General features: G+C 44.4%; 1 protein-coding gene across 1 annotated transcript in view; it reads right to left on the reverse strand.

Moving 5' to 3' along the window:
* Window positions 1–17,177, reverse strand: part of cfap221 (cilia and flagella associated protein 221) — a 212,724-nt gene that overhangs the window by 132,111 nt on the left and 63,436 nt on the right. Inside the window, exons 5-7 of the mRNA XM_073047564.1 lie at window positions 16,832–16,918; window positions 9,887–9,982; window positions 4,427–4,527 (exon numbers count right to left, since the gene is read on the reverse strand). Coding sequence (XP_072903665.1) covers window positions 4,427–4,527; window positions 9,887–9,982; window positions 16,832–16,918 — 284 coding nt within the window. The remainder of the gene's footprint in view (window positions 1–4,426; window positions 4,528–9,886; window positions 9,983–16,831; window positions 16,919–17,177) is intronic.

Here is a 17,177-nt window from a genome sequence, read left to right on the forward strand (position 1 = left end):
GCTGGTTGTGATTGCACTGGTGACAGTGGTTGTGCTGGCTCTGGCCTGACTTGAGGTGCCAGCCCATTAGGCGTCAGTAATCCCTCATGCGTGTGCGTGGCGCCCGGTATGGGAGTGTCGTGAGGAGTCTGTGTAGGGCTTGGTGAGCACGGTGTCTCGTGGGTATATACATCGGTGGGTACGGGGTTCACAGTCACCGTGGAGTGTTCGGGGTAGGGGTCTGGTGCTTCTGCGGGCGCCAGGTCACGGACGGAGACTGTGTCCTCCCGCCCATCAGGTAAGACCACGTAGGCATACTGGGGGTTCGCATGAAGTAGGTGAAACCTCTCGACCATCGGGGAGTATTTATTGCTCCGCTCATGCTTCCGGAGCAGCACTGGCCCTGGGAACGTCAGCCAAGCTGGTAGGGTGGTCCCAGTGGCAGACTTCCTGGGAAAAGAAAAGAGTCGCTCATGAGGGGTGGCATTGGTGGACGTACATAACAGGGAGCGGATGGAGTGGAATGCCTTGGGGAGGACCTCATGCCAGCGAGAGACCAGCAATCCATTTGACCTAAGGGCTAAGAGTGTCGCCTTCCACACAGTGGCATTCTCCCTCTCCACCTGTCCATTCCCCCGGGGATTATAGCTCGTGGTCCTACTAGTAGCAATACCCCTAGCCAGCAGGTACTGGCGCAGCTTGTCACTCATAAACGAGGACACTCTATCACTGTGGATATAGCAGGGATATTCAAACAGAGTGAAGAGCTGGCGCAGGGCTTTTATGATGGACGTGGTAGTGGTATCAGGGCAGGGGATGGCAAAGGGGAACCGCAAGTACTCGTCAATTATGTTGAGAAAGTAGACATTGCGGTCGGTGGAGGGAAGGGGGCCCTTAAAGTCGACACTCAGTCGCTCAAAGGGGCGGGTGGCCTTGATAAGTTGTGCCTTTTCAGGACGGTAGAAGTGCGGTTTGCACTCAGCGTAGACTTGACAGTCCCTGGTCATCGTCCTGATTTCCTCAAGGGGGTAAGGCAGGTTCCAGGCTTTCACGAAAGAGTAAAGTTGGGTGACCCCCAGGTGGCAAACATCTGCATGGAGGGCGTATAGCCAGTCGAGCTGCGCGCTGGCACATGCTCCCCGGGATAAGGCATCAGGGGGCTCATTGAGCCTTCCAGGCCGGTACAGGATGTCATAGTTGTAGGTGGAGAGTTCTATTCTCCACCTCAAAATTTTACCATTTTTGATTTTGCCCCGCTGTTGGTAGCTAAACATGAACGCAACTGAGTGCTGGTCGGTCAGCAAGGTGAACCTTTTGCCGGCGAGATAGTGCCTCCAGTGCCTAATAGCTTCCACTATGGCCTGGGCTTCTTTCTCCACCGCGAAGTGCCAAATTTCAGGGCCTTGAAGGGTACGGGAGAAGAATGCTACCGGCCTTCCTGCCTGATTGAGGGTAGCAGCCAGCGCGAAGTCGGAGGCGTCACTCTCTACTTGGAAGGGAATGGTCTCGTCCACCGCATGCATCGTTGCTTTGGCAATGTCTCCTTTAATGTGGCTGAAGGCCGCGCGGGCCTCGGCTGAGAGGGGAAATGCGGTGGACTTGACCAGGGGGCGGGCCTTGTCTGCGTAGTGAGGGGCCCATTGGGCATAATAGGAAAAGAAGCCCAGGCACCATTTGAGGGCTCTGAGGGTGGTGGGAAGAGGGAGTTCCAACAGGGGGCACATACGGTCGGGGTCAGGGCCAATGACCCCGTTCTCCACGACATACCCAAGAATAGCAAGTCGGGTGGTTCTGAACACACACTTGTCCCTGTTATAGGTAAGGTTCAGAGCTTTAGCCCTTGTAAGAATCGTTGGAGGTTGGTGTCGTGATCCTGCCAGTCGTGACTGCAGATGGTGATGTTATCCAGATATGGGAACGTGGCCTTCAGTTGGCACTGGTCCACCATCTGGTCCATTTCCCTCTGGAAGACAGAGACACCATTCGTGACACCGAAGGGGATGCGCAGGAAGTGATAGAGCCTGCCGCCTGCCTCGAAGGTGATGTAGGGGCGATCCTCCGGGCGAATGGGGAGCTGATGGTAAGCTGATTTCAGGTCTATGGTCGAGTACACCTTGTACTGAGCTATCTGATTGACCATATCCGCGACGTGGGGTAGGGGGTTCGCGTCAAGCTGCGTGAACCTATTGATGGTCTGGCTATAGTCCACGACCATCCTATTTTTCTGCCTGGTCCGAACGATGACCACCTGGGCCCTCCAATGACTTGTGCTTGGCTCATGATCCCCTCCCTGAGCAGCCGCTGCACCTCTGACTTAATGAAGGTCCTGTCCCCCGTGCTGTACCTCCTGCTTTTAGTTGCCACAGGTTTATAGTCCGGGGTCAGGTTGGCAAACAGCGGAGAGGGAGGGATCTTGAAGGTGGAGAGGCTGCAAGTGGTGTCAGTAGTGCGGCTGTTGGCATGGTGTCGGGTGGGATGTGTGGTTCGGTGTGTGTGTGTGGTCAGTAGCGGGGTATATGACAAAGTCCCACAAAACTGAGAATTTCTGACAGTGATTGGTGGGAGGGGCCCGTCATACTCCATTGTCACACTTTTCAGGTGGCTCTGGAAGTCGAGCCCCAATAGCACAGGGGCACACAGTTGAGGCATGACCAGTAACGCAAAGTCCTGATATTCTGTGCCCTGCACCACCAATGTTGCTACACAACCCCGCCCCCCCCCCGGATGTCTGTGGAATGCGACCCAGAAGCCATGGTGACCCTCTGGCTTACTGGCTGTGTCATGAGTCCGCAGCGTTGCACTATGTCCGGGTGAATAAAACTCTCAGTGCTGCCTGTGTCAAACAGGCAGCTAGTCCTATGCCCCTCCACCAGGATGTCCATCATTGACCTTGCGAGCTGGTGTGGAGCGCTTTGGTCGAGGGTCACAGAGGCCAGAGTTGAATCGCCGTCTTAGTGCCCGGTAAGCACCCATGGGTCAGAGGCGGGGCGAGGTGGCACCGACAAAGATGGCTGCTCCTGTGCCTCGCACGAGGCAGGCAGGCAAGATGGTGGCGACCAAGACGGCAACCCCCATGCCTCGCACGCGGCGCTGCTCGACCCCGCTTGTGGTTTGGACTTACAGGCCTTGGCGAAGTGGCCCTTCTTTCCACAGCTGGAACAGGTAGCTTCTCGGGCTTGGCAGCGTTTTTGGGGGTGCTTTTCGAGTCCGCAGAAGTAACACTGCGCGGACTTGTGACTGGCAGCAGCCGAGGTCGATTCGCTGGCGGGTTGCGGGGTCTGCAGCGTCCACGGGGCCGGCGGGAGATCGCACGCCTGGACAGCATCAGCGTTGTGCAGAGCGGCCTCCAGCGTGTTGGCCAGCTCGATCGCCGAATGTAAGATTGGCGTGTTCCAGCGGCCGCTGGTGCACGTACACTGACCTGAGCCCTGTAACGAAGGCGTCTCTTACTAGCAGCTCCGCATGCTGTTCTGCCGTCAGTCCCCTGCAGTCGCAGGCCTGCACGAGTGTCTGTAGGGCCCGGACAAACTCAGCGCTCGACTCTCCGGCCTGCTGCCGCGATGTCTTGCGTAGACGGCGTTCACTGGCCGACGGTATTGTCTTTTGAGGGCATCCATTGCACCCTGGTAGTCCATTTGGTCTCTGATCATGGAGTAGACCCTTGCACTGACTCTGGAGAGGAGAACCCTGCGCTTTGTGGCAGGGTCGGTCACATGAATCTCCTCCAGGTACGATTTGAAGCATGCAAGCCAGAGTTCGAAAGTGTCGCAGGCTTCCTGGGATTGTGGGTCGAGATCCAATCTGTCTGGTCGTAAGATGCTCTCCATGTTTTAAAATTGCTGCTAATAAAATTGATGCACCATCAATAACTCTCGGAGACAGGAGGTGAACGATAGCTTTTATTAGCAAAATGGAGCACGGCATCTCGGAGACTGAGGGAGGGGGAGCAGTGCCTCCAATTGCCTTTATACACGGGTCTGTGGGAGGAGCCACAGGAGCAGTCAGCAGAGGGGCGTGTCCAGACAGGTATGCATAGTTTACCACAGAAGGCAAATGAAATGTTAGCATTCATTTCATGAGGACTAAAATATAAAAACAAGGATGTAATGTTGAGTCTATATAAAGCACTGGTGAGGTCTCACTTGGGGTATTGTATATGGGGTTGAATGGGATCCAGGATCAGCCATGATGAAATGGTGGAGTAGATTCGATGGGCTAAATGGACTAATTCTGCTCCTGTATCTTATGGTCTTATACTGTATGTCAATCACTTAATACATTATGATATATAACATCTGCATCTAGATGTAATGATAAAAAAGTAAGAAAGATAGACATTATTATTCCAATGTATTGATAGGTGCAACACAAAGAACATAAAATTTAGGTATTAGTAAAGAAATAGTAAACACCTTCAAAAAAGGAAAAAATAATTATATAATCTTACCTTTGCCCAAGAGGGACATCATTTATATTTATGTGAGTAGGAAAATCCACTATGTTTGCAACAGGATATGCATGTATAGGAATGAGTAGTGTTTCATCATCCTGCAAAAATATGAATGTTAAAAATTAAAATGAGGGAAAAAATGTACCCAGAAAATAGTGGCAATCAAACAGACCTTAGAGAAATTATCAGATTTTGAAGAATAACAGTATAAAATTAAAAGCAAATTTGGGGTTTACACATAAGCATAGTTTAGCCAGAAAATCCTCAAAACTGACAGTTATTTAGTTAACAATCTCATTACCTGCTCTTAGACAATAACATCAAATCAGTTCTATTAATCAAAATTTAAGAATAAGCTGACTTTACTTTTAAATGCTCTCCACAGGTTACACTCCTTGCATAAGATCTTGAGTTTATAATAGGATATGAATTACTAGTTACTGCTTAGCAAATTCCTGGCACAAAACTTGTAAATTTATGTGTGGTTTGTAACTCAATCAGATAGGAATTAAAAATTCTAAATTTATTTCAAAAATATTTTATATGCTTTAAATTGCACACATCTGATATTTTAATTTTCATCATATACACAACTGATCTTTTATTTCTAAATCCTGTTAAAATACTTAATATACAAGCTACCAGTTATGTTATTTCTTTCCTATTCGAACTGAATCTGACACTAACTAACATCTGAACATCCAAATGTTCGACTACAAAGTATACTGGATATTTCTGCGCATTTCCACATTATCAGTGTCTTGGGCCATTGTTTTGTAGCTGACCGCAACATCTAATCTAGTAACATGCCATGAATCTATGCATTTGTTCTGAGAAGTAAAATCAACCAATCAGGAATAAGCTTATCAGGATTATTGTTTAGGGATAACTATATACAGTTATTTGTTTCACTTTAGTACTTTTCTTGCTGCAAACAGACTCAAGGTCCTTACCTTTCCAAACATGTTTGCATAGGGACAATAGCACAGAACAAGAACATTTATAAATCCACACACTGTTTCACTGCTGATATTCACAGCTAAATTTAAAAAGTTCCTCAACTCACTAATGGAGCACTAAGACTCTTCTTAAGCTTTGGGGAGCATTTAGCCAAGCAGAGGAGCAGGTACAGAATGGAGATACAGACAGGCAGATGAGCAGACATGGACAGCGTGGGCTGAAAGGGCCTGCCCCTACTCTGTTTTGTGTTCTGCGTTTGTTTACTATCAGCTGATACATGGTGCCAAGCTCAGAAGGTACAGAATTACTTCCTGAAAGTGTTCACAAGCTCCAGAAATGAGGCAACAAGTGACCAACTCCCTGATTGTAGCATTATTTTTACATCTGTACATCCCGAATCATTATCTGCTAATGCAGAATTGACAGTTCATTGACCTGTAATACATGGCACACTGGCTATATTCACATGGTAAACAAAGAAGTCAACTGCAAAGGGTGAGCATGACCAGTTGCCAGTCAAAAGATGATTACAACAATACTTCCAACAATCTTCTCCAGGTAAATTTGTATCCACTGATCCCTATAATAATTTTCCACTGTCCTTGCATAATGTTTCAATCTTTACCAAATTCTGATAGTGAATTCAAAGATTCAAAGTATATACAGTAGGTATGCAGAATACAACCCTGAGATTTGGCTTTCTACAGACAGCCCTGAAACAAAGTAATAACATGGAAGTTTTGATCTTTTTTTCCCAGTCCTGATGAAGGGTCTTGGCCCAAAACGTCAACTGTTTATTCTTTTCCATAGATGCTACCTAGCTGCAGAGTTCCTTCAGTATTTTGCATCTGCTGCTTGGATTCCCAGCACCTGCAGATTTTCTCATCTTTGTAACACCATGGAAACCATTCAAAGAAAACATCAAACATCCAAAACGCAAAAAAAGAACAAATCACACAAACAGCGAAAAACATAGAATATAAAACATGCAACCAGAGTCATTGAAACAGTCCAGGAGTGCTCAGGTTAGTTCAATTCAGTTCAATTTAGCACTCAATTAGTCATTTTTTCAATTTAGTCATTTGTTGACTGTGGCCGCAGAGCCAGTGTGTTGCAATCAAAATTGCACGAAATAGCAACAAAAAAAAAGAAAGTAACCAGAAACCTGAAACACATAATATGAACTAGTGTCCAATCCATAACCTGCATCAATTAAACCTTTCCCAAGACCCAACAGTCTGAAAGACATCGCCACTGGCACCATCTTCTTCAGCACACCCTCCACAACTCCTATTAGTGTACCATTCATTCCATGAAATGAGTGTTAATTCTTCAAAGTTCTCCTTTTGCTTTATAAAATACCAGATGTTGTATTGTATTTATTTTTACAACTCACTAATTCCAAGACCAAGGAGATCATTGTGAACTTCAGGCATGCAAGGAACCGCAATCATGTCCCCATCTACATCAATGGAGCTGTAGTGGAGTATGTATCAAGCTTCAAATTCCTTGGTGTCCACATTTCTGATGATCTCACCTGGTCCCTGAACTTCTCCATCCTGATCAAAAAGGAGCAAGAGCGCCTTTATTTCCTGCAGAGCATCAAGAAAGCTCACCTCTGTCCCAGGATACTGATGGACTTTTACCGCTGTACCATTGAGAGCTACTCACCAACTGCATCTCAGTGTGGTATGGCAATTGTCCCGTATCAGACCGCAAAGCACTGCAGCAGGTGGTGAAAACTGCCCAGCTGATTATCGGCACCTAATTGCCCACCATTGAGAACATCTACCATAAACGTTGCCTGGGTTATCAGGGATGCATCTCACCCTAACCATGGACTTTTTAAACTCTCCTCCCATCCGGTAGGCAATACAGGAGCCTCCGCTCCTGCTCCAGCAGGCTCAGGAAGAGTTTCTTCCCTGAGGCTGTGACCCTGCTGACCCTCACATCACAGCACTAAGCAGTATTACACCCATATTGTACTATCTCAGTACTTTTATATTTGTATGCAGTAGCACTTACTTTTTATTCACAGTTATTTTGTAAATAACACTATTCTTTTGCACTTCTGGCTAGATGCTAATTGCATTTCATTGGCTTTGTATCTGTACTCGGCACAATGACAATAAAGTTGAATCTAATCTAATCTAGTTCAACCAAACATCCATTGAGTTATGATAAGAATCTTCCTCGTTTATTTTGGTCTAATAGATTGAGTCAGAGAGCCGTTTTACAGAGAAACAGACCCTTCAGCCATGAATTTGGCATGGAATTTTATTCTTGCCATCTTCCCATCAACTCCTACAGATTCTCTCTCTCATCTCAGGACAATTTACACCAGCTAATTAATCTATAAACCCAAACATTTTGAAATGTGGGTGGAAAATGGAACACCTGGAAGAAACTCAAAGTCACAGGGAAAATGTGTAAAGTACACAGATCAGAATCAGAATCAGAATCAGAATCAGACTTTAATCGCCAAATACCTATGCACTTACAAGGAATTTACTTCCGGCAGATGTTGTCTCTCTGCTCATAACAATAATAATGATAAATATAAATGAAAATATAAATTGTACATACAGGTAGTGCAATCCAAGTAATAGTTAGCTGACAGTAACCGGCAGTTAACTGTTCAGCAAAGTGACTGCAGTAGGGAAAAAACTTCTCCTGTGCCTATTAGTCTTAGTCTGGAGGGATCTGAAGCGCCTACCAGACGGAAGCAGATCAAACAGATGGCACCAGAGATCACAATTAAAGTTCAAAGTTCATATATATCACTGTTTCCAACCCTGAGATACATTTTCTTGCAGGCATTCACAGTCAATACAAGAGACACAATAGAATCAATGAAAGACCACACCCAACAGGACAGGCAAACACTCAATGCACAAAAGGCAACAAACTGTGCAAAAACAACAAGAAAGGACAATAAATAAATCAGCAATCAATTTCAATAACATGGGATGAAGAGTCCTTGAAAGTGAGTCCATAGGTTGAGGGAACAGTTCAGTGATGGGGTGAGTGAAGTTGAGTAAAGTTATCCCCTCTGGTTGAAGAATCTGATGGTTGAGGGGTAGTAACTGTTCCTGGACCTGATGATGTGGGTCCTGAGGCTTCTGTATCTTCTTCCTGAAGGAAGAATAGAGAAGAGACCCTGGCCTGGATGGTGTGATTCTTGATGCAGGCTGCTTTCCTATGATAGTGCTCCTTGCAGATGTGCTCAATGATGGGGAAAGCTTTACCCATGATGGACTGAGTTGTACCCACATACATGAGAAAAGAAGAAATACATAAACACCAGTACTGAGTGCTGAAGAAGGGTTGCAGCCCGAAACGTTGACTGTTTAGTCTTTTCCATAGTTGCTGCTTGGCCTGCTGAGTTCCTCCAGCATTTTGTGAGTGTTACTTTGGGTTGTATCCACAACATTTTGTAGGCATCTTTGCTCAAGGACATTGGTGCTTCCATACCAGGCTGTGATGCAGCCAGTCTTCACAACACATTCTTCACTACACATCTGTAGAAGTTAGTCAAAGTTTTAGATGACATGCTGAAGCTATGCAAACTTCGAAGAAAGTAGATGTGCTGCTATGCTTTCTTCATAATTGCACTTACGTGTTGGACCCAAGACTGATCCTAATAACAAAGGCCCTTTGCACTTCTGATTTCCTGAAAAGAACTGGTTGATAGACCTCCGGTTTCCTCCTCCTGAAGTCAATAATCAGCTTCACAGTCTTCCTGACATTGACAGAAAGATCAATGTTGTGGCACCACTCTGCCAGATTTTCAATCTCCCTGATTTGTCACCACCTTTGATTTGAACAATTATAGTGGTGTTGTCAGAAAATTTAAATACGGCATTGGAGCTGTCCTTAGCCACACAGTCATAAATTTAAAGCGAGTAGAACATGGGGCTAAGCACACAGCCTTGTGGTGCACCTGTGCTGATGGAGATTGTGGAGGAGATGTTGTTGCTAATCTGAACTGACTGAGGTCTGCAAGTAAGGAAATCGAGGATCCAGTTGCAGAAGGACGTATTGATGCCTATGCCTTGAAGCTTATTGTTTAGTTTTGAGGGGATGATAGTACTGAATGCCAAACAGCAGTCAATGCAGAGAATCCTGATGTATGCATCTTAGCTGTCAAGATGTTTCAGGGTTGAGTGAAGAGCAAATGAAATGGTAACTACTGTGATGGGACTGAAGGCACATTGGAGAGGATCCAAGTCGCTTCTCAAGGAAGAGTTGTTATGTTTCATCACCAATCTTTGACTAAACTTAGAACATTAGAGCTGCACCACTCTGCTCCCTGTTATGATATGTAGGCATTGCTGTAATGAATAATTTTGTGTTTCACAAACGTAATCCAATTATTATATGCAGGAAGGACAAGCCAAAAAAAAGTATCTACAAGCATAGTCAGTACCAAGGAGCAGTCAATCCAAAAGACACCTTGCACAACAGCCATTACTGGGAAACAATTTAAAGACTCACCTTACAATGAATGCGGATACAGTCATAATAATATCGCCATTCATTAGGGCAGAAATCAACTGTAACTATTAATGATATTCCAGGCACCAAGTGATTCTGCATGATAAATTACAAAATGAATTACTTCCTTAAAAATATAATACATATTTAAAATATAATGTACAGTAAAAGTCCTGTTAATCTGGCACTCAAAGGAGTTTGGTGGTGCTGTATGTTATTCTTATTAATAAGCCAACATATTTTTAAATTACATAACAAGTTCTCCAAAAAAGCCTGTTGAATTTTAAGGGAACACAGTAAACAGCCACCTTGCTTTCAGCAAAACTTCAAATTTCCACTTCTCCTTGTATTCATCATCATGTACCATGTCGTATGACGTGGACAATCATGGTCTTTCCATGACTATGATTGGTCTTGACAATTTTTTCTCTATAAGTGGTCTGCCATTGCCTTCCTCTGGGCAATGTATTTACAAATCAGGTGACACCAACCATTCCCAATACACTTCAGAGATTGTCTGCCTGGCATCAAATGGTCACGTAAACAGTACTTGTGATAGGCACCAACTGCTCATACGACCATACACCAGAATCAGAATCAGGTTTATTATCATGTGACGTGAAATTTGTTAACTTAGCAGCAGCAGTTCAATGCAATATATAATATGGAAGAGAAAACAAATAAAATAAAAACAATAATAATAAATAAGTAAACTAATTACAGTATACGTATATTGAATAGATTAAAAACATGCAAGAAACAGAAATACTGTATATTAAAAAAGTGAGTTAATGTCCAAGGGTTCAATGTCCATTTAGGAATCAGATGGCAAAGGGGAAGGAGCTGTTCCTGAATCACTGAGTGTGTGCCTTCAAGCTTCTGTACCTCTTACCTGATGGTAACAGTAAGAAAAGGGAATGCCCTGGGTGCTGGAGGTCCTTAATAATGGACGCTGCCTTTCTGAAACACCGCTCCCCAAAAATGTCCTGGCTACTTTGTAGGCTAGTACCCAAGATGCAGCTGACTAGATTTACAACCCTTTTCAGCTTCTTTCGGTCCTGTGCAGTAGCCACCCCCCATACCAGACAGTGATGCAGCCTGTCAGAATGCTCTCCACGGTACATCTATAGAAATTTTAGAGTGTATTTGTTGACACACCAAATCTCTTCAAACTCCTAATGAAGTAAGGCCGCTGAATTACCTTCTTTATAACAACATCCATTTTTTAAAGGTGTATAAGGGATAAAAGAGAGTCGAGGATAGATATAGTACCAATACAAAATGATGCTGCAGATATTGTAATGAGAGATACAGAGATGGCAGAGGAACTGAATGCATATTTTGCATCAGTCTTCACAGTGCAAGATGTCTGCAGTATACCAGACATTTAAGAGTGTCAGGGAAGTGAAATTTGTGCAGTGAAAATTACAACTGAGAAGGTGCTCAGGAAGCTGAATGGTCTGAAGGTGGATAAATCTCCTGGACCTGATGGAATGCATCCTCCTGTTCTGAAGAAAGTAGCTGGAGAGATTGCTGAGGCATTAATGATGATCTTTCAAGAATCGATAGATTCTGGCATTGTACCGGATGACCGGAAAATTGCAAATGTTATTCCACTACTTAAGAAGGGTGGGGAGGAAGCAGAAAGGAAATTATAGACCTAGTAGCCTGACATCAGTGGTTGGGAAGTTGGAATTGATTGTTAGGGATAAGATTATGAAGTATCTGGAGGCACATGACAAGATAGGACAAAGCCAGTATGGTTTCCTGAAAGGAAAATTCTACTTGAGAAACTTACTTCCATTTTTGAGGAAATTACAAGCAGGGTAGATGAAGGAGATGCAGTAGACATGGTGTACTTGTATTTTCAGAAGGCCTTTGACAAGGTGCTGCACATGAGGCTGCTTAGCAAGATGAGAGCCCGTGGAATTACAGGGAAGTTACTAGCATGGGTGAAGCATTGGTTGGTCAACAGAAAACAGAGAGTGGCAATAAAGGGATCCTATTCTGGCTGGCTGCCGGTTACCAGTGGAGTTCCAAAGAGGTCAGTGTTGGGACCGCTGCTTTTTACGATGCATGTCAATGATTTGGACTATGGTATTAATGGATTTGTGGCTAAATTTGACAATGATGCAAAGATAAGTGGAGGAGCGGGTAGTGTTGAGGAAACAGAGAGTCTCCAGAGAGACTTAGATAGTTTAGGGGAATGGGCAAAGAAGTAGCAAATGAAATACAATATTGGAAAGTATATGGTCGTGCACTTTGGTGGAAGAAATAAACGGGCACACTGTTATTTAGATGGATAGAAAACTCAAAATGGACAGATGCGAAGGGACTTGGGAGTCCTTGTGCAGGATACCCTAAAGGTTAACCTCCAAGTTGAGTCAGTTGTGAAGAAGGCGAATGTAATGTTGTAATTTCTAGAGGTATAGAATATAAGAGCAGGGATGTGATACTGAGGCTCCATGAGGCACTCGTGAGACCACACTATTGAGTATTGTGTGCAGTTTCGGGCTCCTTATTTTAGAAAGGATATACTGAGATTGTAGAGGATTCAGAGAAGATTCATGAGAATGATTCCAGGAATGAAAGGGTTACTATATGAGGAATGTCTGGCAGCTATTGGGCTGTATTCCCTGGAGTTCAGAGAATGAGGGGGGGATCTCATAAAAACATTCCAGAATGTTAAAAGGCCTGAACAGATTAGATATGGCAAAGTTATTTCCCATGGTAGTGGATTCTAGAACAAAATGGCACGACTTCAGGATTGAAGGATGTCCTTTCAGAACTGAGATGCGGAGAAATTACTTTAGTCAGAGGGCAGTAAATCTGTGGAATTTGTTCCCACGAGCGGCTGTGGAGGCCAAGTCACTGGGTGTATTTAAGGCAGAGACAGATAGATTTTTGATTAGCCAGGGCATCAAAGGGTATGAAGTAAAAGCAGGGGAGTGGGGATGACTGTAAGAATTGGAACAGCCCATGATCAGCTTATGAAAGCTTCAAAAATCTAGGTAATGATAGAGATCTAGACAATTATCAGGCTAGCCAGAAGGAGCTTAAAAATGACATCAGGAGAGCAGGAAGGAGCCATGAGAAGGCCTTACTGGACAGGATTAAGGAAAACCCCAAGGCATTCTACGTTGTGAAAATCAAGAGAATAAGAGAATCAAGTGTGACAGTTGAAAAGTGTGTATGGAACCAGAGGAAATAGCAGAGGTACTTAATGAATACTTTGCTTCAGTACTCACTACGGAAAAGGTGTAGGGATGACTTACAGCAGACTGAAAAGCTTGAGCACGTAGATATTAAGAAGGAGGATGTGCTGGAGCTTTTGGAAAGCATCAAGTTGGATAACTTACAGGGACCAGTCGAGATGTACCCCAGGCTACTGTGGGAAGCGAGGGAGCAGATTGCTGAGCCTCTGGCAATGTTCTTTGATCATCAATGGGGACATAAAACATAGAAAACCTACAACACAATACAGTTCCTTCAGCCCACGAAGTTGTGCTAAAATTACTAGGGTTACCTGTAGCACTCTATTTATCTAAGCTCCATGTACCTATCCAGGAGTCTCTTAAAAGACCCTATCATATCTGCCTCCACCACCTTTGCTGGCAGCCCATTCCACGCACTCCCCACTCTCTGAGTAAAAAACCTAACCCTGACATCTGCTCTGTACCTACTCCCCAGCACCTTAAACCTGTGTCCTCTTGCTGCAACCATTTCAGCCCCAGCAAAAAGCCTCTGACTATCCACACGATCAACGCCTCTCATCATCTTATACACCTCTATCATGTCACTTCTCATCCTCCATCGCTCCAAGGAGAAAAGGCCGAGTTCACTCAACCTATTCTCAAGAGACATGCTCCCCAATCCAGGCAACATCCTTGTAAATCTCCTCTGCACCCTTTCTATGGCTTCCACATCCTTCCTGTAGTGAGGTGACCAGGCACAGTATTCTAAGTGGGGTCTGACCAGAGCCCTATATAGCTGCAACATTACATCTCGGCTCCTAAATTCAATTCCACGATTGATTAAGGCCAATACACCGTACGTCTTCTTAACCACAGAGTCAACCTGCGCAGCTGCTTTGAGCATCCTATAGACTCGGACCCCAAGATCCCTCTGATCCTCTGATGGTTGGTAAGTTGATGGAGAAGATCCTGAGAGGCAGGATTTATGAACATTTGGAGAGGCATAATATGATTAGGAATAGTCAGCATGGCTTTTTCAAAGGCAGGTCATGCCTTACGACCCTGATTGAATTTTTTGAGGATGTGATTAAACACATTGATGAAGATAGATCAATAGATGTAATGTATATGGATTTTAGCAAGGTATTTGATAAGGTACCCCATGCAAGGCTTATTTATAAAGAAAGGTGCATGGGGTCCAAGGGGACATTGCTTTGTGGATCCAGAACTGGCTTGCCACAGAAGGCAAAGAGTGGTTGTAGACGGGTCATATTCTGCATGGAGGTCGGTAACCAGTGGTGTGCCTCAGGGATCTGTTCTGGGACCCCAACTCTTCGTGATTTTTATAAATGACCTGGATGAGAAAGTGCAAGGTTGTGTTAGTGAATTTGCTGATGACCCAAAGGTTGGGGATGTTGTGGATAGTGTGGAGGGCTGTCAGAGGTTACAGCGGGACATCAATAGGATGCAAAACTGGGCTGAGAAGTGGTAGATGGAGTTCAACCCAGATAAGTGTGAAGTGGTTCATTTTAGTAGGTCAAATATGATGGCAGAATATAGTACTAATTGTAAGATTCTTGGCAGTGTGGAGTATCAGAAGGATCTTGGGGTCTGAGTCCATTGGATATTCAAAGCTGCTGTGCAGGTTGACTCTGTGATTAAGAAGGCATATGGTGCATTTGCCTTCATCAATCGTGGGATTGAGTTTAGTAGCTGAGAGGTAATGTTGCAGCTATATAGGACCCTGGTCAGACCCCACTTGGGGTACTGACTGGTCACCTCACTGCTGGAAGGATGCGGAAGCTATAGAAAGGGTGCAGAGGAGATTTACAAGGATGCTGCCTGGATTGTGGAGAATGTCTTATGAGAATAGGTTGAGTGAACTCAGCTTTTTCTCCTTGGAGTGACGGAGGATGACAGGTGACCTGATAGAGGTGTATAAGATGATGAGAGGCATTGATCATGTGGATAATCAGAGACTTTTCCCCAGGGCTGAAATGGCTAGTGTGAGAAGGCACATTTTTAAGGTGCCCGGGTAAGTGTGTGGAATGGGCTGCCGGCGATGGAGGTGGAGGTGGACGATAGGGTCTTTTAAGAGACTCCTGGATAGGTACATGGAGCTTAGAAAAATAGAGGGCTATGGGTAACCCCAGGTAATTTCTCAGGTAAGGACATGTTCGGCACAGCTTTGTGGGCTGAAGTGCCTGTATTGTATTGTAGGTTTTCTATATTACTATGTTTCTATTATTGAATGGTGGAGCAGACTCGATGGGCCAAATGGCCTACTTCTGCTCCTATATCTTATGGTCTTTTGGTCTTACATCGATATGTAGGGACCAGTTTAGTCCCTCAGAGATCTTGACACTAAGGAACTTGAAACTGCTCACTCTTTCCACTTCTGATCCCTCTATGAGGATTGGTATGTGTTCCTTTGTCTTACCCTTCCTGAAGTCCACAATCAGCTCTTTCGTCTTACTGACATTGAGTGCCAGGTTGTTGCTGCAGCACCACTCCACTAGTTGGCATACCTCACTCCTGTATGCCCTCTCGTCACCACCTAAGATTCTACCAACAATGGTTGTATCATCATCAAATTTATAGATGGTATTTGAACTATGTCTAGCAACACAGTCACCTGTATATAGAGAATAGAGCAGTGGGCTGAGCACACACCCATGAGGTGCGCCAGTGTTGATCGTCAGCGAGGAGAATAGGTTATCACCAATCCGTACATATTGTGGTCTTCCGGTTAGGAAGTTAAGGATCCAATTGCAGAGGGAGGTACAGAGGCACAGGTTCTGTAATTTCTCAATCAGGATTGTGGGAATGATGGTATTAAATGCTGAGCTATAGTCGATGAACAGCATCCTGAGGTAGGCATTTGTGTTGTGTTTAGTTGGTCTAAAGCCATGTGGAGAGCCATTAAGATTGCTTTTGCCATTGACCTATTGTGGCAATAGGCAAATTGCAATGGGTCCAGGTACTTGCTGAGGCAGGAGTTCAGCCTAGTCGTGACCAACCTCTCAAAAGCATTTCATCACTGTCTATGTGAATGTTACCAGGCGATAGTCATTAAGACAGCTCACGTTATTCTTCTTAGGCACTGGTATAATTGTTTGCCTTTTTGAAGCAAGTGGGAACTTAAGCCCATAGCAGTGAGAGGTTGAAAATGTCCTTGAATACTCCCGCTAGTTGGTTGGCACAAGTTTTCACAGCTTTACTGGGTGCTCCATCAGGACCTTCCGCCTTGCGAGGGTTCAATCTCCTTAAAAACAGCCTAACATCGACCTCTGAGACACCTGCTTCCAGGGCTTCACGTGACCTTGATTGGGTGGGGGGGGGGGGGGGGAACTAAGCAGGAGCTACACCTTGTCCAAAGGTGACCCGTAGGCTAGCAGAGGGGAAGGAGGGTCTTACACCTCCTTTCCTAGAGACGTATCTCCACCCTGCCACCCCTCCTTGCATTACAACAGTTATTACTACCATCTCAAATCCAATAGGAGCTTGCTGGAGGTGCAATTAGAAAGCAAGGGCGCTAGATGTTTTATTAACGATTATTTTTCATTTCAGTATGTTAAGACAAATATAGTACATGGATACAACTAAAGTGGTTATTAGGCTAATAAAGCCAAAAATGACCATCGATCTCAAACTGAGTAAAGATCAGTTCAATCCAAGGAGGAAAATTAATCTTACTTGATCTCTTTTCTGTCTGCTTCGCACAAAATGAAAAGGTTAACAGAGTACTTACCTTTTTGGTATATTTAATTTGGAAGTTTTTTGTCTGAGGAGGTAGAATATGAACATTTGTCACTACTGAAGAAATATTGACCAGTTTCTGCAAAGAAACAATTTAAAATTTATGTATTTAATCTAAATAAACATTAAACATCATACCACACTTTTGCTTTAGTTTTGAACAAATGAATGTTTTATTTCAGTCTGTAAATGAAAACAAAATTATTTAACATTATCAGGCAGCATCCTGTACAGTCGACGTTTCAGACCGAGACCCTTCAGCAGGAGGGTCTCATCCCGAAACGTTAACTGTAGTCCTGCCAAATGGTCTTGGTCCAAAACATCGACCATACTCTTTT

This window comes from Hemitrygon akajei, chromosome 5, assembly GCF_048418815.1.
Source record: "Hemitrygon akajei chromosome 5, sHemAka1.3, whole genome shotgun sequence".
NCBI lineage: Eukaryota > Metazoa > Chordata > Chondrichthyes > Myliobatiformes > Dasyatidae > Hemitrygon > Hemitrygon akajei.